At 47.2% G+C, this 20,538-nt stretch overlaps 8 protein-coding genes across 8 annotated transcripts; 2 read left to right on the top strand and 6 right to left on the bottom strand.

Moving 5' to 3' along the window:
* Positions 1-295: 295 nt before the first annotated feature.
* EV420DRAFT_1229924 (uncharacterized protein) lies at positions 296-720 on the top strand (the record flags this gene model as incomplete). Its single annotated transcript, XM_060466535.1, has 3 exons — positions 296-321; positions 383-498; positions 548-720. Coding segments are annotated over 3 exons (315 nt in total), but the record flags the coding sequence as incomplete, so codon positions are not given.
* Positions 721-1,583: 863 nt separating this feature from the next.
* On the bottom strand, positions 1,584-2,655 carry EV420DRAFT_1572446 (uncharacterized protein). Its single transcript, XM_060474353.1, has 6 exons — positions 2,562-2,655; positions 2,413-2,496; positions 2,314-2,358; positions 2,055-2,264; positions 1,862-2,002; positions 1,584-1,811 (listed from the first exon to the last, which is right to left on the bottom strand). The coding sequence occupies exons 2-6, from the start codon at positions 2,494-2,496 to the stop codon at positions 1,590-1,592; spliced, it is 702 nt and encodes a 233-aa protein (XP_060325464.1). The 5' UTR covers positions 2,562-2,655; the 3' UTR covers positions 1,584-1,589.
* EV420DRAFT_972287 (uncharacterized protein) lies at positions 2,237-4,006 on the bottom strand. Its single transcript, XM_060484216.1, has 6 exons — positions 3,467-4,006; positions 2,655-3,416; positions 2,562-2,600; positions 2,413-2,496; positions 2,314-2,358; positions 2,237-2,264 (listed from the first exon to the last, which is right to left on the bottom strand). The coding sequence occupies exons 1-2, from the start codon at positions 3,862-3,864 to the stop codon at positions 2,678-2,680; spliced, it is 1,137 nt and encodes a 378-aa protein (XP_060325463.1). The 5' UTR covers positions 3,865-4,006; the 3' UTR covers positions 2,237-2,264; positions 2,314-2,358; positions 2,413-2,496; positions 2,562-2,600; positions 2,655-2,677.
* Positions 4,007-6,688: 2,682 nt separating this feature from the next.
* On the top strand, positions 6,689-8,673 carry EV420DRAFT_972260 (uncharacterized protein). Its single transcript, XM_060484215.1, has 3 exons — positions 6,689-6,754; positions 6,811-6,882; positions 6,939-8,673. Exons 2-3 carry the CDS (start codon positions 6,871-6,873, stop codon positions 8,613-8,615), a joined length of 1,689 nt encoding a protein of 562 aa, XP_060325462.1. The 5' UTR covers positions 6,689-6,754; positions 6,811-6,870; the 3' UTR covers positions 8,616-8,673.
* Positions 8,674-11,620: 2,947 nt separating this feature from the next.
* Positions 11,621-12,015, bottom strand: EV420DRAFT_1648452 (uncharacterized protein; the record flags this gene model as incomplete). Its single annotated transcript, XM_060478169.1, has 2 exons — positions 11,621-11,881; positions 11,932-12,015. The coding sequence occupies 2 exons, from the start codon at positions 12,013-12,015 to the stop codon at positions 11,621-11,623; spliced, it is 345 nt and encodes a 114-aa protein (XP_060325461.1).
* A 2,673-nt stretch (positions 12,016-14,688) lies between these two features.
* EV420DRAFT_1277107 (Piwi domain-containing protein) lies at positions 14,689-17,224 on the bottom strand (the record flags this gene model as incomplete). Its single annotated transcript, XM_060468002.1, has 16 exons — positions 14,689-14,873; positions 14,929-15,037; positions 15,209-15,365; positions 15,422-15,497; positions 15,547-15,564; positions 15,627-15,668; positions 15,723-15,804; positions 15,864-16,018; positions 16,067-16,158; positions 16,214-16,315; positions 16,416-16,528; positions 16,585-16,649; positions 16,704-16,837; positions 16,887-16,912; positions 16,971-17,111; positions 17,162-17,224. 16 exons carry the CDS (start codon positions 17,222-17,224, stop codon positions 14,689-14,691), a joined length of 1,560 nt encoding a protein of 519 aa, XP_060325460.1.
* EV420DRAFT_971984 (uncharacterized protein) lies at positions 17,041-18,348 on the bottom strand. Its single transcript, XM_060484213.1, has 8 exons — positions 18,252-18,348; positions 18,152-18,196; positions 17,892-18,101; positions 17,695-17,835; positions 17,517-17,639; positions 17,338-17,469; positions 17,162-17,283; positions 17,041-17,111 (listed from the first exon to the last, which is right to left on the bottom strand). Exons 2-7 carry the CDS (start codon positions 18,152-18,154, stop codon positions 17,257-17,259), a joined length of 636 nt encoding a protein of 211 aa, XP_060325459.1. The 5' UTR covers positions 18,155-18,196; positions 18,252-18,348; the 3' UTR covers positions 17,041-17,111; positions 17,162-17,256.
* On the bottom strand, positions 18,339-19,684 carry EV420DRAFT_1648449 (uncharacterized protein; the record flags this gene model as incomplete). The annotated part of the gene is made up of 6 exons (XM_060478168.1): positions 18,339-18,371; positions 18,425-18,463; positions 18,511-18,546; positions 18,602-19,194; positions 19,261-19,271; positions 19,323-19,684. The coding sequence occupies 6 exons, from the start codon at positions 19,682-19,684 to the stop codon at positions 18,339-18,341; spliced, it is 1,074 nt and encodes a 357-aa protein (XP_060325458.1).
* Positions 19,685-20,538: the final 854 nt, after the last annotated feature.

Genomic DNA, 20,538 nt, shown 5'->3' with positions numbered 1-20,538 from the left:
GAAGCTAACAGCAAAAAAATTTCTAGCGAACCACAAAGCGTTTCAAACACCAACCCACCGACATCGTGACCTTCCGCTCCAAAACCTTCAGCGGCCCTTCATAATCTTTCCCGCGATGAAAATGGGGAATTAGCAACTAAACCACTCCACAGCCAGACTTCCAAACGATATTTAACCCTCCCGGATTTCTTTCTGCCTCTCCATCATCTCTTCTATACACACCATGAAGCTGACTAGCGCTTTCACCAAATTGTCCATAATCGCTGCCTTTGCCACCGCCGCTAAAGGCGATATCACCTGCGGTACCGCGGGGGATGCGACGTGCGTACCCACCATCTTCCGTGCGAGTTACTGCTAATAAGAGACCCTCCCCTTCCCACAGACTTTCCTCCTGCCGCGACCTCCTCGCTAACGGCTGGTCTGGCCTCGACTATAGCCGCACCTGCCACTATGGCCTCTATGAACTCGCGTACAACCCCATCTGCTCATCCAACAACTGTGATTCCTCTAACTGTTCTTGATCTCGATTTTGACTGATCCCGTGTAGGTTGCATCTACGTAACCGTCGACAACCTCTCGGATGACGAAGTCCACGATAGGGCGAACGATATCCTCAACGCTTGTGGTGCCCCGAATGTCGACAAAGTCAATGGGAGGAACAGTTTTGATACTTCTACGGCTGTTTGCGTCTCTGATGGGTCCGGGTGCGGTGATTGCTTGTACGTGCCTACGTGGTATGCTAGCATTCTGAGGTCTAACACTGTTCATTACAGCGGGGATTAGCTTCTCCAACGAATGACGAGCATTGAATTCTTTCAATAAATTCCTTAATTGCTCTAGTTCTTTGTTCGCAACTATGTATGATTTAGTATCGTTCAATATTGATATTTGAATGCCGTTTGGATGTCTGCGTTTCGAGAAATGTGATATTATCAAGCACGGTTACTAAATTGGATTTGTCCAACAGTCGGCCAATGATAGATCATGATTCACCGTGCAACACTGCCCTAATAAGACTTTCGCCTCTCACAAAGGTTCAAAAATAAAAACTAAATCCTGCGATCCTTATTCAAGGTAGGATTCCAATTCGAACGAGGTGACGAACCAGAGATGAGAGCTTTACCGCTCATCCTGTAACTCCTTGACCAGTAGACTGAGAATTACAGGCTCGAACTAATAAGAGATAAGACGTGCAGTTGCCCGTTCGCTATTCTGCGGAAGTGTCTATCCGTTACATGCCTTCCTGCTAACGTGCAGCAGAAGGAAACCGACGCGAATTGATCCCGGCCGAGATAAACGAGCGTCCGGTACGATGCCTCTTCCCTGGCAGAGCGGACGTTTTACTCCCTTTACCATAAAAGACATCATTCGTAGCGACGATATCAAATCTCTTGTTCTCTAGAATCGGCGGGCTCGCTAACAGCTACAGGACATGAGCGTAAACAAGTTGAACGTGAACTGGGAGCTTACATTGATTTCTGCCTCGATTCTCTGTAATGTTTTATACACAGTAGTAGATGATGCCAGTGAGTGAAGGACTGTGGCAGCCTCCGTAACGCATCCAAACCAACGATTGCCATCGTATCTCATCACAAGATTATCCTGAAATCGATGTAATGGACAGAAAATCGGAAGAATATAGATCCTACCTGATGAACAGATTGGGGCCTCCGAGGCGACTGAGAGCTGCGAGCGCCTTTAACCCGCAGCTGTGCATTACGGGTTTCCCCTGTAAAGGTATTCTGCAGGAGTTCCTCGCTGAAAGGTATTTGACGGAAAATGTAAGAGGCGCCTTTCGCAAATTCGAGGACCTGATCACCATTGACTAAAATGTATGAAGAAGACGAATCGAAACACCCACCAGTTCTGAGGTGTTGAACATTGGAAACCGATCAATATAGTTGTGAACTTCGGTGTCGACAGTGGGAGCGATAGGCACAAACAGGCAAGAGAAAATCCAAGCATATTCAAGGGATGGAAACAAGGCGCTGGTTTTAAATTCCTTTAAATGGCGTCAGAAACTATGCAAGGATTCGAGTAAATGATAACACCACCTGGGGATTAAATGTAGGCTTTCGTAAACGCACTTTAAAATAGCGCGCCCTTTTCGTTCTTCTCCTCGTAGATCGAAAATAAGACGGGGATTCCCTACTAACAGCTGTTAGTAACCGAGGAATAGATAATCCGGATCTGATGACATCCGCTACCAGCATTGGTAGCATCCAGATACTGTCATGCGTGACAATAACATCGCTTTCGGGAACCTTTGTAGCATATAAGCGACCTGTAAAGAAGTATAAGAAAGAATCAAACCTTAGAAAGGATGTATTCGTTGAATTTGACCGATGGATTGAGTAACTGTTCCATCAGAGTCAGTAGGCATGCATTATGTATCGGCAAGGTCGCTCGCACCTCAGTGGATCTTTCAGGGAAGTATTGTAAAACGACATAGTCTAGTTCATCGTCGCTCGATTGTCTCGCTAGTGGAATATTCATCTTTCAAGATAGGTACCATAATTAATGACTCATAATTTAGTATTGGATGAGATCGTCAAACTCACAAAGACAGATTGCCGCCAACATGGTTCACCAACACTTCTCTGCAGCCAAAATGAGCAACGAAGGTAAAGGATATAGTGGAATAAAATATCTACCATGTGGGCATCAATGATACTCATCAGTAATCGCTTCTGAAGATAATTGAATCCGAATTATTAGCAAACACGGTTGATGGAATCATTCTCACTAGTTCGTTTCCTACAATAGACCCGCGAATCGTATCCCCGTTAGCTGCCCATACCGGCACCGATACTGGCGGCGAATCATGTCTGTGATCGGAGTAGGGTGCCTTGGACCCAGCAACAGGTAGGCTTCCAGACATATCCGACGTCCCTACAAGCTGCACATCGCGCCGCCCAAATCCTGGTAAGATCTTGGCTATCCTACTCTTCTCTCTCACAGAGATGGTGAATCCACGAATGAATATGCCTTGATTCTCCCTGACGGGAAGAGGTGCATTCATGTCGATATCTTGATCGGGGTAAATCCGAGTGTCGGCCCATTCCTGGGTACTCCAAGACGACCGCAATGCTACCCGACCTTCTGCAAGACCTCCCACAAGGAACTTTATGGAAAATTGGCGAGTATCTGAAGGCCGGGACATCGCGGCAGATCCCCATGCTGTTGCCTTGTCGCATCCGGTGACAAAGTAAAGAGAACCGTTTGGCGCCTCCCGACCAAGATAGTCCGGGCTATTGACGTATTCATACCACTCGTGTGCATGTGCAAGGGCGTAGTTCCTCATCAACGATAAATTTTTACCATCAAATCGTGTACCGCCTTGTGGGAGCATCAGGACTGCTGCTTGATCCTTGGACGTCGTGAATTCGAATCCGACCCCCCCACCTGCGACTGAACTAAAGCTAAGATAAGTTTTCCATCTGGATAACGAGGCTTATGGACGCACGGTACTTCGGCTGACGCTTCCAGAACCACTGAGGTGACAGAGACATGAGAACTTCTCACAGATGAGCCTCTTGGATGTTGACAATATATAGTGCGGACAGGATTACGAGACTCCATGCGTAGGGGAGCAAAATTGGGAGGGACGCCGCCTTCATGAACAGGATCGTCGGCTTCGAGGAAGGCGTTGAAAATAAAGTCGAATCCTCCATCATCTCTGATAATCCCAACGTCACCAACGCAGATACCTCTCTCGACGTATGCTGAGCAGAGACTATAATCTGGCTCTGGGATCCGTAGGGGGTAACCGTGACCTCGAGAGAGAAGCAGCTTTGTATAAAGGACATGGGCGTGTTGTTCAGGCATTGTATATAGTGAGAAAGGGCGGGCTGATATCCGCATGGATTCAATAGGATTTCTATATAAAGGACGTAAAGCGGAAGCGGGTACAGTATCACTCACTCAAATGATTCCCAGGAGAAGCGCCTACATTTGATTGTATCGCCTGCGCATAGCCATCATGACGGAAACATTCAAGGCATCTCAGTAGGTCCGCATAGGAAAACGTCTGTGATATTCATCAAGTATGTAAACGCTAATACAAACCCTGCCCTCGAGCAAACCTCAAGTACATCAGAAGGAAACGGGCGTCGGATTTAAGGCGCTAAGTGTACCGATCCGTCGATGGCTAGATGAATTCGAGCCAGACGGCACCGGAATTTTCAACACCAAGAAAAGATATAGGCAAAACAAACGCCCAGGAACAAGCTAGCTCCCTATTAACTACTCGTTGGGGGGGTCGATCTGGAGGTCCACAGTTAGTGACACTATATCCAGGGAACAAGCACGCACCTTCAAACTTCAGTGCTTCAGCGTTCGAGGCCGGAATTCAAACATGCTTGAAGGGATCGTCAGGTGCACTTCGCAGAGAACGCGTTCATTAGACGTTTGCAGTCTGAAAATATAATTAGCGACACCTCTACTCATCGACAGCACAAGTACACACCTCAATCGTTTAACTCCGAGCGTGCATCCAAGACACAAAATTAGTTCCCATCCATCGTCTCATCAGCTCTCACTGGCATGTTCGGTGTGGCATGCTTTGACGAATGAGAGAATGGGGAGACGCGTGTTCTTGTTGATGAGCTGCACGCGCAAGCTATATACCATTAGAAGATACACGGAAAGGTTTTACAGCAAGCGCACTTGCCAAGTTCATCTCCGTTCCACATTGTAACAGAAATGAGGTCTGAGAGGCCTGAGAGAACAAGCTTGGCCATGGTGATCGTGAATCCTCAGCCGATTAGTTTACCTACGGCACAAAATTAGCAAGGCCAAATGAACTGACGCCTTTACCGCCAGTCATGAGTTGTGAATCAGTACTGACAAGGGATCTTCCAGGTTCAACTCGCTTGGCACAAACGGAGGGTCGGTAAGGGCTGACCTGGACAAATGGCGTTAGCGACACCCAGATCGAAAGGACAATGCACGCACAACCATCAACCACTTGTACTCTGTCTAACTTGTAGACACAAGAGATCCTGGAAGTATTCATTTCAAAAGGCCACGACTTGAAGATTTTCTGCTAATCGAATCCTTCGTGAGCTACCGAGTGGAGGTAATATCACCCTACTTGAGAAGATGACCGAAGATGGCAAAGCTTCAAGTATCCTCCGCTCGGTCGTGTATTTTCTCTGGTGATGTGAAGCCATTATCGTGGATTTTGCAGGTGTCGTCCAATCAATGCTTGTAGCCGCTAGTAAGCACTGGAGGGTGCCAATTCGAGGTCACCGGAGAGGACGGAAAGGAACACGAGGTGCACGTGATTCTGACGCGATCAAAAATTCACAATCTCTGATTCCCTGGTTGTATCTCTGCTTCTTAGCAAGTACCTCTCCTTGCCGTCGTTTCAAACAAGGCATATTTACACAAATATTCTTCCGTTTGTGGTGCTAGTACTACCCTAGCGGAACCGATACCTGTAAGTCTTGAACAATTTACGTCACTAAGGAAACCACGCTAGTTTCCTTTCCCCTAGGACGAAGCGACGTTTTGAATATCTGTTCTCCGTTTGCTCATCCTGATCGGAGCTGGCCCAGAAGCAGTATCAATTGACGATGGAGGTGCATGCATTATTCTTTCGACGTGGGCGTAACTGAGGCTAGCACTCTAGTTTCGACCCTTAACCTTTTCTGCGACCAGTAAACCTACCATACCTTTGCGTCGAGTAGGGAATATCAGTGTAATGTTCCACGACTCGCATCCGAAGGTACAGGCCTCATTTCTCTTTCCTTGACGTCAGGTCAATTTCGTATTCATAGATCTACCGCTGTTATCCTCATGCATAAGTTGGACCCGTTGTTTTGTGTCCCTCGTAATTCACCTGTGCCGTAACGATGGATCGCTAAGGCGTGTTTATAGTGCTGAAACATGGGAAAGGATTTATTTTGGGAATGCCTCGTTTGTCCGCCACTTTCCCGCTTGTCAGTGATCTTCTTGCCAACTGATCCAAGAAATGCGCAGATTTCTGGTGGCGTTTGATTCGAGTCACTGCTGGGCACTGATGCCTGATTCTTATCTTCTATTCCTTGTTACAGCTATTCTCCACGTCGATATCCGAGCAATGCACGTTTTTCTGCCGGGGTAATCTTACAAAATGTATTACAGCTTGCGAAACAATTGTTTCACTTGCGTTTCTCAGGTTTGCGTCTTCCTCCCACGTCCTCATGCAATCCCATCACTGCATAGATCTTCTATTGAACGATATGGATGACTTCTACGTCCCTGGCTGGAGTCGATCCCAATATTCTCTGCGTCCTCAAGCCTGCTTGCAGGATTGATTCCTGCGCGATCGACGATGCCGAGACTGACATGCTCCGAGACAGAGAAGGCGCTCGTCCGAGCGTAGACATCATTGATGTCGGAAATATTCACGAGCGCAATCGTGTACCCATCCCTGTAAGAAAGCTGTTAGTATAGGAAGCCAAGCCAACAAACGGCCGAAAGAGCTCAACACACTGCACTGGTTGATGATCTCGACAGGGAACACCCACGAGTAGCTAGGACTTGCAAAGATGAAGGCAACGTGAACTCATGATACATGAAGATGAGTTCCTTTGTATATATATATAGTTTATCTTTCAGCGTCTATTTTTAGGCAGTGCAGGTGACACATTGCTGCGTTCTGACCCTGGGCGCTGCTCGGCATTTTTTACTTCTTACCAGACGGTAGGGCGAAAGCTGCTTGGTGTGACGATGGATTGGCAGCGATTCATGCTGACTATGGAACTGGGTATGTGTACTTGCCTTGGTTTGATGCTACACATCTTCATTCTGCTACCACTAGAGGAAGAATCTCCTGATAATTACAAGGAAGAGTGGAACCATTACGAAGACGAGACTTTCTTTATGATGGATAAGGTAAGAACAGTGCTATAGAGAGGCCAGAAATAACTCATTACACGCAAATGTACAAGTATAACCCTCCTCAGGTCACTCTCTCCGCCCTCACTGAGACTGGTCGAGACGAATCAACAATCCCTGTGTTGAAACAGCGGTCATATACTGGTACAAATGTCATACCATCTACTCTGGCCGACACTCCTTGTGCCGATCTTGGTGTTCGTGGAGTTTTCGAGAAGCTTAACACGACACTCGGCACTTCATACACTCCATCCCCCCTGTTGTTCTCACTTCTTGAATCCTACATCAAACAAGGATACGATTTTGGCACGGTCTATGCTCATTTGCGTTTCTACTGGTTTAACCCGGCCATTATCGAAGAATCGTTGCACAGAGATGAAGAAGAGGACAAGAAAATGCGGAGAAAAGCAATCGTCGGTGACAGGATCACCAAGCGGGACATGCCCCCTCGGCGCATCTGGGATCTATATGCCAATCGGGTGGTCCCATTCTGGATTGCAGTCTCATACTGGCATGCGATATCGCATGCATGGGTGTCTGAGGAGGAGCGCATGAATCTGATGACACCCATCAATGGCTACGAGTGGCCCGTGCCCATGCCGAAAGATGCCGACCTTAATCTCATTCGCATCGAGATGTTGAACTTCGGAGCAGAGTATGTGTGGTTGGACGTTCTGTGTTTGCGGCAGGAGTATGTGATTAGGGAGGATCGCTATGAGGAGGATCAGCGCAAGGAAGATCAGCGCAAGGAAGAGTGGAAGTTGGACGTCCCCATGATCGGAGCAGTGTATGATGGCAGCCTTAGGAAGACAGTTAGTTTTCCTAGAAAGTCGCATACAGTGGTCTACTTAAGCGGACTGGGTCGGCCGTTGAATTTCAAGCTGGGTGATCTCGAGAGTAACCTGTGTTGGTTCAATCGGGCGTGGACGCTACAAGAGATCCCAGATGACTCTGGGCCACTCGCTGTTGGTGGGGATACCGGTGATGCGGAAGAGGAAATGCGAATGAAGGCCTATAATGCACTGGAATTTTTGCGCGACATGCGAATATGGGTGGAACCATTTGAGATCCTGTCAGAGATGCGGAGACGGGTGTCAACAAAGCCTTTGGATAAAATTGCAGGCTTGATATACCTTCTTGATGCAGAGTCTATCCCAATATATAATGGGGCTCAGTCGGAAGAAGATGCCTGGGCAGCCCTCGTGGATACCACATCGCTTTCGCTACGGACAGAGTTGTTCCTCTGCTTCCCTGGACCTGGGAATAAAAAGAAATATTGGCATCCATCATGGGAGCAGGTAATGGCACACACACTTCCGTGGGGTAATGGGAGACATGGACGCAATATCGGGTGTGTTTTTCGGATAGAGGAGATAGATTCCGACTGGTACGAGGGACCACGTGTTGACTCAGTCTATATCAACGGATTGGCTGAAACATCGAACAAAACTCGACAGGGAAAGTTGTTCATCAAGGATAGAATGGGAAAATTCTGTCCATGCACAATCGTTGCTGACCACGCCTACCCGATACGCGATGACTGGTATACACTCATAGCCCAATGTGAAAGTTATTCCCTTGGATCAAGTCGTGACTGGGTAGTTGGGCGGCTAAGACACGACGGGAAGTTTGAGAAAGTGTCCGTAATCAGGTTGGCACTGAACGATGAAGAAACGCGGGATCATTGGAGGTTCAGAACTGAAACATGGGTCAAAACAGTTCTTTGTTGATTTACTTTGGTTTACAGTGTGCTCCACGCGAATCCACTTAATTTCGGCGAGATAGGACAGTGAACAGCGGAAGACCGTTTAGTAACTACAGGACCAATAGCTTGGGGTTTCTTTCTTATCTTTCTTCCTCATTCTTATTGGTATTGGCGGTCCGACTCAGGATCGCAAGATTCCTCGGAGGGAGGTGAATGGGTCGACCTGGACAGTGGCCAGACTGGACAGCTAACGTTAGCGACGCCGCAACACTGAGAGGAAACTGATCACACCTCCATGATCCATCCATGCTGTCCATCTTGAGCATCCCCCCTGGAAGCACCTGAGTTAATAGGAGCAAAGCAGTGGTTAATTGAATCCTAAATACTTCGCGAGGCTGATGCGAACGTCAGAGCGGCCTGTAACCTGGAGGAGGAACAGAAAAACAGAGATCAGTAATTGCACCGAGTACTCAAAGCGCAGAATCCAAATTCCCTGTAGCCGACTTGAATCGTCAATCGGAGCTTTGAATACTTGTGATGCACTCTAACAATAAGCCAAGAGGGACTGCTGGTATTCTAGAATTAAGCAACGGGATCCAGCACAGCCCCAAGGAAAGCGAAAAATGAAAAAGGTGAACACGGCATTGCCTACCCATGGCACGAGCTAGAATCGAACAAGCTCTTTGCGCAGTCCCAAATCCTGATGCGCCATCATGCCGTGAAGTGACATACATAATGCGGCAAAATGGTTGAGCAGAGTATGAGGTAATTGAAATACGAAAAGGTAGTATTCGATGGGGATGAGAGAGGTATAATATAAGCGAGGTCGATGCGCCCGAGAGAGAGTCAGAGATTAGGAGAGCGACGACTCGAGTCAAGGCATGCAAGTATCACGGCATTAAATGAGGACGACAAGGCGGAAGACGAAGTGAATGACGCGTGAGCGAGGATGACCTAGAGGTAGTCCTGGACACGGTGAGATTGTGAATGTTAAGCGATTATGGGAGCAACATGAAGTAGTAGGCCTGCAGGAATGGAATCGACAAGACCATAGGTGGCCTTCCATCGGGAGCCAGTTCAAGCACAGCACAGGGAATCAGTGCACGTCTCTTGAAAGATCCTCCGCCGTCCGATTCGATTGCTGAGCACAAAAATACGGTTATGACTCGTCGTGAGCACAAGGGCAAAGGAGCACAAGTCACATCGACCTAGAAAGCTAAAATTCAGCAACACCCTGGTGCTGAAAGAGCAATAAACCCACACCGTGACCTATCCATACCGTATCAGACTTGAATGTTCCTCCTGAATGATATTCGTCCTGCTCAGAACATGTAATCCTTTACGAGGCTGAAAAACCGAGTGAACATAGAAAAACAGAGGTCAGGTAACGACCGAATCCACGAAGGCAGGTTTGAACCTGAGAAACCATAGGTCTATTACCACGTATTTCATTGCCGAACAAATCTGTGAATACCCTAAGAGAAGACAACCACACCCATTGCATGACATTAGCTGGGATCGAACCAGAAATAGTTCCTTTTCCGTAACTTGCCCGCCCGTTAGACCATAATGTCGCCTCACAGTTTGCATTGGAGATACCGGCCAACCTATATTTACGGACGGCACACGGTGGATAAGCATGTCAAATCTAAGGGAAAGTCATTAGGAGGTCGCCGCGGTACCAAGCAGATGGATCCTACTAGATGCATATGCCAATATACCACGTCCCTTTGCGTATCATGTCTGGCCTTTCAGACGTGCAGACGGACGAATATCTGTAGGAAATGATATTAGCGGTGAAAAAGTAACATGCATGAAGCAAGAGAATTTACACGTACGAAAACGCTGACGGTGACTAACATCTGCTCGGAGAAAAGCGGCTTCGATAGACTTGGATTAAATGGAGCCTGAGAGCATAGTAGGATATAAACTAGTCGAGTCCGACTTTAGGACTGTGCGCATGCAGTCTCTGGTGGCAGGGCAGGTATCACACTGTATGGATATTCTAAGTCTGAAGACACGAAATCAACTAGACATAGAGGCAAAGGAAACGAATCCCGTACCTCCACCACTATCCGTTAGCTACGATTCTGGCACAGCACCAAGACCCGATGAGAATTTCTTCAGGGGTTCCTCCAGATTTGATTCGTTTGGATGTGATAACCATAATCCAGGAACAGAGGCAAAGACTTCGACCTGGTTAGTGACACCTCAACGTAAAAAGCACAATGCACGCACCTCTATCATCTACCCATACTGCGAGCGTCCCTCACCAACAATCCTAGCAGCGTTCGCTTCATTCGGAGTCGTTGGATATACCATGAGACTGATACAGTTCAAGTGTCGAAGTGACCTGTAAACTCAAGCTAGCACAAAATGAGGATCGTCTTGTTTACGAATCGCCGGGTAGAGGCTTCCCACGGCTCACGAAACGACCATGTGACCTAAACACGGTCAGCAACCTCCCAAATTTTTACCCTCGATTTAGATTTCGCTCGTCGTCTTCGTCCACCATATAATCCTTGGAGCAATAAACATACGTATCAAAACACTGAATTATGCTCCATTAGTGGAAGACCCCGACTCGAGTGAGGACAAGGCGGGAATCCCATTCCTCTCAAGGGCAAATTTTTAGACAAGTGTAGTGATGCGAATACCTTTCTTGGCCCTGGGCATGCCCCCGGTTACTCTCCTTTTGTCAGGAGCAAAATCCATAGCAAGTCGAAAGCCAAAACCAGAAAAAAGAAATGCATCTCCTGTACAGCAGGACCTCGTATCGAACGAGGAGCCACCTGCTTGAGTGGGGACTCGAACTAGTGGTGTGCGCTATTACAGGCTAGTCCAAAAGTCCTCATTCTATAATTCGATTGATTATTCAGGTTCTTAGCGAAGGCAGAAATACATCCCAGTGAAAGACCGCATACACAACTACTAGTCGCAATCATCTTGGGATGCTAACAAGAGCGGAAAAATACCATCATTTTCCCCTTCTTCTCCCTCCGAACAGTGAAACCATTCTTACGACATCACTCAAAAAAGTGGCCTCACAAGAACTGACTCCTGAATAGCAGCACCTGGAATCGAACGAAGATGCTGCTTGGGCGATGAACCGATCCGACCATCGCTCGTCATGATGAGAAACTCGAAGAACTCCGCGTTGGAACAAATCTCGACAACAAGAATACTCTGTATATTATGCGGCTGCAGCATATCGAACAGGTTGGTGTCTGTACAGACTGTACTGGACCAAATAATGACTCCGAGGGAATATCCCAGATTTGACGCTCGAGGCTATGACAAGTCAGTTCTATTATTACATCCTCAAAAGATACGAAACCCACCTCGAGCTTTGTGTGTCCCGTAGGTTGAGGATTAGCTCCACCAGCGCCATCATCATATGGTACAGCGAACACAGCACCAGTCATTATATTAAAAATCCTATCCAGGAAGAGAAGTCGAAGCATAACGCAGAAACTCACGAGTGAGGATTACCATGAGGAATTTGAGCTGCATCACCATGTGGCGGAGAGCTAGGACACGGGCTAGTAAGTACCCGGAGATCAGTCAAAAGAACGCTATCTTCGTCAAAGACGAAAGAAAAAGTAAACACCTTGAACGACCTGCAAAGACCTGCTTGTACCTCGTATCAAAAGAGAACGTGGGTGATTCAGGGTATCCAACACTCAATGGCAAACGTGTAGACCTGCATATAGGCACCGATATCTCCTACAGCAGGAGCCACCTTCAAAGTGGACGAGCGAGGCTAAAACCACTCCCTCATGACATCCTCCACAAATGAGAACGACAATGCACAAGGAAGGTATCGAGCCATGGCCAGCTAGGAAATGGGGTAGAGCGGGAAGATGTTATACGTGTTACACTGGATGAGAATGCGGATGGTGCTCGTCTGAAGGGGATGTTCCAATCTGAGGCACGCGGGCTGGAAAACCAAATTTAGACAAAGCCAACGTTGAAAGGACGTATACGCACCACCGTTCCTCCACTGAGTCGCAGAATCCATAGTGTCATGTCGCTGTTGCGACCTGGAAGCCAGATCGAGCTTCGGGATCGTTTGAGAGATGCTGGTCCCAGGGGAGTAGGGAGAGGATGTATTCCGATTCGAGGCACGGCATTTGAAGACGAAACACAGAGAAGATGTGCCGGTCTGCCTGAAAAACCAAATATAGCAAAACCCAAACATTGAAAGAACGCGTACATACCTCCCTCCGACCCTGGGCCTGCGCGCCCATATCCCTCTGCACGCATTTCATGCGGTCAGTGTTTCGCGAGCCATCACATATGGCTTCAGAATTGTGATGAGTTTCAAGCGGATGACAACCTATCAAGTTGTTTTGAGGATGGGGCCAAGTTCGCTGGTCACGGAGTGGGAGGAGGAAGCGAGGAGGAGAAGCTTGTATTTTCCCACGGCAATTTATGATCAACTATTCCTTCCTTCCCCTTCCTCCTTCCCTTCCTCAGCGAACGAGACCAGGAATTCAGAATCATGCACCTCTAGCTTGTAAAAATGAGGATGGATGGATGTAATGTCTAAACGAAGCCCGAATAAAACATCGGAGGGACATGCACTGCAGACCAAAAGGCAGGCTCTCTTCCACTTCCATCTAGAGGAGTTGAGCCCCAGCGACGTGCTCCAGTAACTGAGCCAAGAGGCATATATGTCCGGATGCAAGCAATGAAGCAAAAACTTGCATTTGTTCAGCCAATCGAGCAAGTTCTTTGAGTGGTCGATGCACGATATTAGGAAGGTACCGCTGAATATGATGCAATCAAACAGAGAAACATAGAAATATGTAACTGCCCATACCCGGGCATGGTGAAACGTGAAAGAAGAGTATTTCTCCATGAGGCGGCCGGAGTCAAGTCACTTGGATCATATCCAGGCCAAAAGTTGTATAACTTTTCACTGATTCCCTCTAGTCGACTTGAACGACTGATCTCAGCATGGAGCGCTCTACCAACGGAGCTAAGAGGGATTGATGAGGCACTGGAATCCAAGCAACAAGTTCCAGTATGGCAATCAGGACGAATAGGAAAACCGCATTTCATAACTCGCCATCATGGCACGAGCTAGGATCGAACAAGGCCTTTGAGCCGTGCGATCCCGATGTACCATCGTGCCATGGAGTAAGAAGAGCATATATACATCATGCAACGACACAGCAGGCGAGCAAGGTGGTAGGTATAAGTATAAACTGACAGCAGCGAAGTATGGTTGATAGAGACAAAACGCTCGCGGACCACCGAAGCAACGGTAGTCGCCAAAAATCTGTGAGGTGGCTGATGCGCAGAGGAGTGAGTACCAGTCATTCAACGCTCCGAGAAGTCAAGCTGGACCTGTAGATGTGGAATGAGAATGACAACAAGCGAAAGAAAAGGTGCTCGCACGAAAGCCAATCCTCCTCCATCATCCGCGACTAGAACTCTTTCTTTGTCTCAGCCGAGAGGATTCTGGTTTGTATGAGCAGATGGTGGTAGATGCGAAGGAGATACCGAGCTTGCACGGGAGGTGGACCCGGTGAGGCGTGGATGCAGATGGGTGGAAGGGATAGATAGCAATACCACTCAACACAGACGTCTTTATCGCAGACCGAGAAGACTATATATGCGTCAGACTGGAAGTTAGAACAACGTCAAGGCAAAAGAAAAGACGCGCACCTCAATCCTGTCTTGTCCCATCCATATACCAGTTTAGCGTGCGCCGAGGTCCAGGAACATCGTCGTTAGCAGGTGAGCAGGGCTCGAGGGAGCGGTAGATCTGTAGACACAAACTTAGAACAACGCCAAGCGGACGGGGAGGAAACGATGTTGGTATGCGTACGTAGGTGAAATCTTTTGAAAAATCTGTGTTAGTATAGGATCCTTATTTTGCCTTTGGATACAATGTTATAGAGTAGGGTTTATTTTATAGTAAAAAGGAAGGACAACTAGCCAAAGAATGACAAAAGTATTGTGCGAGTTGCAAGAAATTAGATCAGTAAGAAGCATTGACGATAATGACGTTTTGACGATGAAGATAATATAATAGTAGTAGCCGAAGGTCACTACGAAAGATACTGTTAGTCTCATCGACAATCTTTCTACAACAAAGCATTATTCACCATGAAATACATGCGCTTTGCCTGAGCATTATGTACCTCCTGATACTGTCCTCTGTGCTGGGCAAGTGTCTCTTCTCTGGTTTGCGACCCTCCTGACACGATCGACGACGAAGTGCCCTGGGGGTCGTAGTGTGTCTTTGCCCTACTACAAACAATATGGGCATCTAAAATTTCAAAATTCATAACTAAAGTGGACTACAGTGAACAGAAAAGACGCACAGTAGACTGGCGTGGGAATGGACACTGAACGCGTCGACCTGGCGTAGGTAAAACAGAGAGTATAAGCCAGAGCTTGTATCGCATCTGGGCTGTAGAGAGCGTGAGTTCTCTAAGTATGGATATAAGAAGCGCAATACATACTCGAACCCAGATTCCTAATGGCGCAAAAGACGATCAGTATCAACGCAGATCAGAACGAGCGAGCGACTCACATCATGCACAACCTAGATATGACGATACACTTAGCCAAATGGCGAATATAATTAATTAGCTGACGTACAGTATAATGCGAACTCTTGCTGGTACCAAGAAGTCCTCCATGGCTTTGCAGGTAGAAGTCGAATTCCACCCGGCTGGTAATTGCTTGATCGATGACAGTACCTGGGAGGAGGTCACCGCTCTTCGCATCTTTGTCCCTGTCGTTCTTTGGGAAGGACCTGATAGAAAGGTGCATCAACAACCGTTAATAAGCAGGAAAGAACAGCGAGCAGACCTCATATGGTGACGCTTCCCGACAATGATGAACGTAATTTTGGGAGGTGGAGAGATTTCAGCGTCAACGCATGCAGCTAGAGTCATCAGCGCGGGGAGACATGGTGAGGACAAGAAAGTAGGTACCTCGAAGCAAAGGCAGTTCTGCCGAAGGACGTTAGCGCGATTTCGTGGATACATATGCTACCACAAAAACGATGACTTACCCAGGTCCAAAACACGCTTGAATTCGCCTTTGGACACACCATCTACAGGCGAGGGCCAGCATTATCAACAGGGAAAACAGGTATTCAACAACCTACCCCTAAAGAATATCAATCGTTTTGGCAGTGTCTTGGCCCCCCCTACTTTAGTTGGATTGTTTATGTGCGACTTGAGCAGATCCTACCACATAGCATCGAATGAGCCACAACCACGTGCACACATAAAAGAAGTAGCCAAACCTTTGCCATCGTCTGCAGATCTTCGATCATTTCCTGCCTCCCTAACTGGAGTGTGGTCCTCGATACGTATCGTGCGCCATCAGAGTCAATATTTGCCACCACCGCCGCGTAGGAGGGTGATTGACTGCCTGGTGCTGGGTGCATAACGACTGCGCCTGTTTCCACCGTCAGCTACGCTCTCAAGCATCCCAAGGTTGACTTACCCATGATAATTGTTGGCTGTCTAGGGTCGGAAATGATAGACGCAGACCTCGGATCTGGGATTACATTTATACCGCCCAACTTGACGTTAATCCTAGAGTAAATTCGCTTATTTTCCTCATTCAACTATCGAACAAAGAAAAACTTACTTCAGGGCAACATTTTCCCAATATTGTGGTTGGGCATTTCTACATTTGCCGACCCGCAGGCACTGATTGGCAATGCCTCTCTGTAAACACGAATGGTGAGGACTTTATTAAGCGTACGTTACAGTCCACAAACCTTTATATCGCCGGAGCTGAGAGGAGGACACTGGTTACAAACACTTCTTACAATAATAAGGGCACTCACAATTTGACTGCCGTATACAAGTCCGCGTTGCTCCCGTCAGGAAGAATACAAAGAATGAATGTAGGCACCGTATTGTGCTTAGTTCTAGCTTCCGATAGGGCATCAGATATAGACTATACAAGCCATTGTAAGCCAGCCTTGCGTCGAAATGCAATATTCGCAAGCAAACCTGATTAATTACGCTTTGGGCATTCTTGTAGACACATATCGGTCGCTTGTCTTGCACCGTCATGCCTGGAAGGATTGATTGGATCCGAAGACACCGTGATGGCTAGATAAATGACTCACCGACAGCTTCGCATCCTCGAATCAGATCAGATATAGTTCTGTTCACTTCATCTTGACGGAAGCGGTGCTGTGGAACGAATATCACAACGATCCAAGTCCCCAGAGGCATAGGCTTAAAGAATTTCTTGCCGACCCTAGGAGACGTCAGGTCATGTAAATTACGACCACGAAATCAATACTTACATGTTCCAAGCTCCATCCCTCGGTCGCTGATAAGTGGTGATTTAGAGAAAAGACATCTGTATCCCTAACAAATCAAGTACTCACAACAGTCAGTTGCTTCGATCCTGTTCCGTATCTGAGCTCTGGCACATTGAACATTCGTGCAGGAATCTCCATGGGCAGAGAACCTGTCTTGATGTCTAGTCCGAAATCCGGGACGTATCGGGATTGGCCATATGCGAGGACCTAAAGGGAAGAGAATGAGAAAATAGCATCTGATAGAACAGAAATCCGACCTGAATGCCAGCCTGGATTGCCCTCAGTCGCTGATCAGGCTTCTTCGTCGCGAAGCCGACCATCGCTCGTGCTTCAAGCGAGACGCTATTAAAAATTATGTTTTCCCGAACAGGTAGGCTTGCTAACAGCTGGAGGATATGAGCATGAGCAAATTCACTACGAAATGGTTGCATACATTTGTTTTTACCACAATACTCTCTAGGATTTCATACGCAGTGGTAGATGATGTCGGTGAGTGAAGAACTGGGCTAGCTTCTATAATGCACCCGAACCAATCAATTCCATCATATCTCATCACAAGATTATCCTGAAACGCGCTCAGTGAGTAGAAAACAGGAAGAAAGAATATTGTACCTGATGGATGGTTTGAGGCCTCCGGGGCGCCTGAGCATGTCGAGCTACTTGTTCCCGCAGGGGTTCCTCGTTGAAAGGTATTTCGCGGAAGATGTAGGAGGCGCCTTTTGCAAATTCAAGGACCTGAATATTGTTCGCTGGAGCCTGGTGTGTGAAGAATATGGATAGAAATACGTACTAGTTCTGAGGCGTCGAACATTGCGAACCGATCAATATAATTGGGGACTTCGACGTCCACAGAAGGAGTGACAGACATGAACAGACAAGGAAAAATCCAGGTGTATTCGATGAGTGGAAATAAGGCGCTCGCTTTGATTTTCTGTAAAAGGTGTCATTAATATAGGCTGCGAGGATTTGAGTAATTGATAATGCTACGTTGAGATTAGGCATAGACCTTTGCACAAGATCTTTAGAATCTAGGGTCATTTTTATTCCTCCCCGCGTGGATCGAACATAAGATCGTGTTTTCTTGACAGCTGTTAATAACTTTGGAGCAGATAGTAATCCGGATCTGAATATATCTGCTACTAGCAATGGTAACATCCAGACGCTATCGTGTGTGATTACAACATCGCTCTCTGGAACCTTTGAAGAAGTATGAGCAAGCTGTAAAGAAGTATGGGAGAGAGTTAAACCATAGAAAGTATGTATTCATTGAATTTGACCGACGGATTGAGTAACTATAATGTCACTTGTCGGTATAGATGCATTATGTATTTATAAGGCCGCGCCCACCTCAGTGGATCTCTCTGGGAAGTGTTGCAAAACTACACCATCTTGGACATCGCGGCTGGATTGTCTTGCTAGTGTAATATCTTCCTTTCAATAGGAAATGGAATGCATCGAAGGATAGTCCTACAGGCATGGTCAATGACCCACAACTTAGCCTGTGGGATCGTCAAACTCACAGAGTTAGATTCTGGCCAGTGTGATTCACCGAAACTCTTCTGAGACCAAAATGAGCAATGGAGATATACCAGAATTAGATAGTTACCATGTGATTGTTAATGATACTAATCAGCAAGTGCATCTGAAGACAACCAAAATCGTATTTTGGCAGGTGTCATTGATGGAATTATTCTTACCAATTCGTTTCCAACAATAGAACCGCAAATCGTATTGCCTTTGGCCGACCAGACAGGTGCCGATATTGATGGATAATCATGTCTTTGATCAGAGTAAGGCGCCTTGGACCCCATGACCGGCAGATTTCCAGACTTGTCCAACACCCCCACAAGCTGCACACCTCGCCGCCCAAACCCAGGGAAGATCCTTGTGATCCGACTCTTCTCTCTCACAGAAATGGTGAATCCGCGAATGAATACACCTTGATTCTCTCTGACCGAGAGAGACGCATCCATGTCGATATCTTGATCGGGGTAAATCCGAGTGTCGGCCCATTCCTGGGTACTCCAAGACGACCGCAATGCTATCCGACCTTCTGCAAGACCTCCCACAAGGAAATTTATTGAAAATTGGCGAGTATCTGAAGGCCGGGACATCGCAGCAGATCCCCACGCTGTTGCCTTGTCGCATCCGGTGACAAAGTAAAGAGAACCGTTTGGCGCCTCCCGACCGAGATAGTCTGGGCTATTGACGTATTCATACCACTCGTGTGCATGTGCAAGGGCATAGTTCCTCATCAACGATAAATTTTTACCATCAAATCGTGTACCACCTTATGGGAGCATCAGGACCGCCGCTTGGTCCTTAGACGTCGTGAATTCGAATCCTGCCCCCCCACCTGCAACTGAACTAAACCTAAGATAAGTTTTCTATCTGGAAAATAGAGCCTTATGAACACACGCTACTTCGGCTGACGCCTCCAGAACCGCTGAGGTGACAGAGACATGAGAACTTCTCACAGATGAGCCTCTTGGATGTTGACAATATATAGTGCGGACAGGATTGCGAGACTCCATGCGTAGGGGAGCGAAATTGGGAGGGACGCCGCCTTCATGAACAGGATTGTCCGCTTCGAGGAAGGCGTTGAAAATGAAGTCAAATCCTCCGTCATCTCTGATAATCCCAACATCACCGACGCAGATACCTCTATCGACATAGGCTGAGCAGAGGCTATAATCTGGCTCTGGAATCCATAGGGGGTAACCGTGACCTCGAGAGAGAAGTAGCTTTGTGTAAAGGACATGAGCGTGTTGTTCAGGCATTATATGTAGTGAGAAAAGGGCTGGGCTGATATCTACGTGGATTCAAAAGGATTTTACATAAAGGATGTAAAGCGGGTTCAGTGCTGCTCTATTGGGAAATCCACCCACTCAATAATTCCCAGGAGAAGCGCTTACATTTGATTGTATCGCCTGTGCATAGCCAACGGCAGACTTCGATTTGGGTCCTTCTCAAGAAGAGTCAGATGGCTGGGCTGGCTGCAAAAAGCTATGGAAAATCGAGTGCCCTACAAAACCAACGCAAGCTTCAGATCAGCCTGTGTAACTGTAAAATGGAGACTATTATTGACATCCCGTTGGAGAAAACTGGAACGAGGCACTGCGAGAGATTGGAAAGTAACCACGGTACTGAATGGTTTTTAGAACAAGATTTGACATGGGAAAGCACGCGATCGTCATCTGACAGGAGCAGCGTCTAGATATCGGCGGAGATCGAGCTTGAACCTCGTGTTCTAGTTAAAAGATACCGAGAAGACTTGGGCGGTTCTTGAATACGGAAAGTTCGAAAATATCCAACGTCAGTAAATCGAGCGATACTTGGTAGACTTTGAAACGCAATGAATCTGCTGGTCATTTTGAGCTCTACTGAGTGAAACTCGGATGGATTGGAATGAACGACAGAGTTTTCGTCTAAAGGCCTGCAAATGATTGCACAAATCTGCACAGCTCCCAAAATAACCGTGAGGAAACACCCACATCAAGTTCCTTATCCCCCGCCGGTTAAGGATTAGTCCATCGTCGGCAAACACGGCTCGTGTCACTAACGAAAACAGTGAGTATAGAGGGGACGATGGGAAGAAGACACACACGAATGAGGACCGTAGCGAGGATGATTT

Source organism: Desarmillaria tabescens, assembly GCF_030435595.1.
Source record: "Desarmillaria tabescens strain CCBAS 213 chromosome Unknown EV420scaffold_50, whole genome shotgun sequence".
Lineage (NCBI taxonomy): Eukaryota > Fungi > Basidiomycota > Agaricomycetes > Agaricales > Physalacriaceae > Desarmillaria > Desarmillaria tabescens.
This window is presented reverse-complemented; position numbering and strand designations above follow the sequence as displayed.

Excerpts from the sequence above, each read along its gene's own strand:
- EV420DRAFT_971984 (XM_060484213.1), bottom strand. Across the intron at positions 17,836-17,891 it reads GGTCTATGCCTAATCTCAAC|AAAATCAAAGCGAGCGCCTT; the intron begins GTAGCATTATCA and ends CACCTTTTACAG. Across the intron at positions 17,470-17,516 it reads GGCCTCAAACCATCCATCAG|GATAATCTTGTGATGAGATA; the intron begins GTACAATATTCT and ends AGCGCGTTTCAG.
- EV420DRAFT_1572446 (XM_060474353.1), bottom strand. The coding sequence starts at position 2,496 with ATGAATATTCCACTAGCGAGACAATCGAGCGACGATGAACTAGACTAT. Across the intron at positions 2,359-2,412 it reads TCCCTGAAAGATCCACTGAG|TTACTCAATCCATCGGTCAA; the intron begins GTGCGAGCGACC and ends CTGATGGAACAG. Across the intron at positions 1,812-1,861 it reads TGTTCAACACCTCAGAACTG|GTCCTCGAATTTGCGAAAGG; the intron begins GTGGGTGTTTCG and ends AATGGTGATCAG.
- EV420DRAFT_972287 (XM_060484216.1), bottom strand. The coding sequence starts at position 3,864 with ATGCGGATATCAGCCCGCCCTTTCTCACTATATACAATGCCTGAACAA. Across the intron at positions 3,417-3,466 it reads GAAGCGTCAGCCGAAGTACC|TTCAGTCGCAGGTGGGGGGG; the intron begins GTGCGTCCATAA and ends TCTTAGCTTTAG.